At 52.8% G+C, this 1,687-nt stretch overlaps 1 protein-coding gene across 1 annotated transcript in view; it reads left to right on the plus strand.

Moving 5' to 3' along the window:
* Window positions 1–1,687, plus strand: part of RBPMS (RNA binding protein, mRNA processing factor) — an 11,206-nt gene that overhangs the window by 3,665 nt on the left and 5,854 nt on the right. Inside the window, exons 2-4 of the mRNA XM_031063853.1 lie at window positions 932–1,009; window positions 1,209–1,247; window positions 1,356–1,418. Coding sequence (XP_030919713.1) covers window positions 932–1,009; window positions 1,209–1,247; window positions 1,356–1,418 — 180 coding nt within the window. The remainder of the gene's footprint in view (window positions 1–931; window positions 1,010–1,208; window positions 1,248–1,355; window positions 1,419–1,687) is intronic.

The raw sequence follows: 1,687 nt of genomic DNA on the forward strand, positions 1-1,687 counted from the left end.
TTGCTGCTCCCAGGCTGGGAGATGGGGGAGATAGCTTATCTGCAAGAGAAAGAAGAAATGTCAGCACATGAATAGGCCTGGGCTGGCTGTTTCTGGCTGTTTCCCATGTCTCTTTCCCAGGGAATGGGGCAGGCAGGGTGCCTGGCCAAAAAATTAAATAAAATACATGAAGGTTTTCCCCTTCTACAGCCCAAAGTGTTAGGATGAGATTTTGGGCATGAGGAGAGGAACAGCAGGTTCAGTTCCCCACACTGCTCTCCCGGTTACAAGCTGGTTGTAAAGCAAAACCAACCCAGCACAGGGTTTGCTCATCCTGGAGGAGCCCCACATCCCCCCTCAGGGTGGTGGGAGCAGAATTTCTGCCAAACATCCCCGCTTTGAGGATGCTGCACCACGATAAACATTAGATCCACCCAAAATGGATTAAAACCCCTTAAAAGGTGACTTTTACAAACCAGGCACAAGCTGTTTAAATCCAGCCCCCACTAAACCAGGGCTTTTCCTCCAGGAGGAAGAGCTGGTGTTTGCTTCTCCCAGTCCTTAATGAGTTGCTGCAATTAAACTGAGACAATAGGCATTGTCCAGGATCTGCTGGGGATGCTGGGAGAAATCCTGTTTGCCAGACCAGGGTAGGAAGGTGCTGGGATTCTGTGAGCTTTTTAACCTGGAGAGGACTGCTGGGGTGAGGACAGGTCCCTGCTACCTTTCCATGGTGCCTTAGCAGCTTCCTCCATGGCCACATGAAGGATGCGGCCATCCCTTCCAAAAATTCAGCATCACTCAAGCACGATGCAAAACCAGCACATTGGCTTAAGGCTTTTGTCTGCTCCCCTTGGGCTGGCATTGTCCCTCTGGCTACAGGGAGCATGGTGTATCCCCAATTCTCTGGGACAAGAGAGGGTCCCCAGGAACCTCCTTTCTTCTTTTCCAGGTGAGGACACTCTTTGTCAGTGGGTTGCCTCTGGACATCAAGCCCCGGGAACTTTACCTGCTCTTCAGACCCTTTAAGGTATCACACTGGGGAGGGAATGGGGGGCTGAAAGCATGGGGTTGGCGTCTGCCCCAGCCCCATGGCCCCAAACCATTTAGGAACCCATCATCCCACCATCTGGGAACCCAATGAAGTCTAATTCAGTCCGTTTATTCAGTTACTAGTATTTAATTGTGGGGATCTCCACCAAAAACCCTTTTTAATCCTTTTCTTGCAGGGGTACGAAGGGTCGCTCATCAAACTCACCTCCAAGCAGGTAGGAGCTGCTCCACATGGTGTAACCATGCCACCATTCCCTGGGGTGAGGGGCTCTCCTCTGTGCTCCCCAGGAACCTGACTGATGGCTCCTGTCCTTCCTCCACAGCCTGTGGGCTTCGTCAGCTTCGACAGCCGCTCCGAGGCGGAGGCAGCCAAGAACGCGCTGAACGTGAGTGTGCCTGGCTCAGCCACTCCATTGCTCCTTTTTCCCCTTGTTTTCCTGTCCCCAGAGACTCTCTGAATTCCTCCATCCCTAGGATGTGCACCTCCCATGCCAGCCAGCCCCAGGGCATCCCAATCCCTCCAGACAAGCTTGTTTCTCATCTGCATCCTCCCTCCTGGGGGGCTGTGTCACTCTCACCTTTCTCAGGGCCATCCAGGAGGGCTTGAACACTCAGGACTTGAGCCTTAGATGCAAGTGAGAAAGAGTATTCCCTG

This window comes from Geospiza fortis, unplaced genomic scaffold (genome assembly GCF_000277835.1).
Source record: "Geospiza fortis unplaced genomic scaffold, GeoFor_1.0 scaffold1278, whole genome shotgun sequence".
Classification (NCBI taxonomy): Eukaryota; Metazoa; Chordata; class Aves; order Passeriformes; family Thraupidae; genus Geospiza; species Geospiza fortis.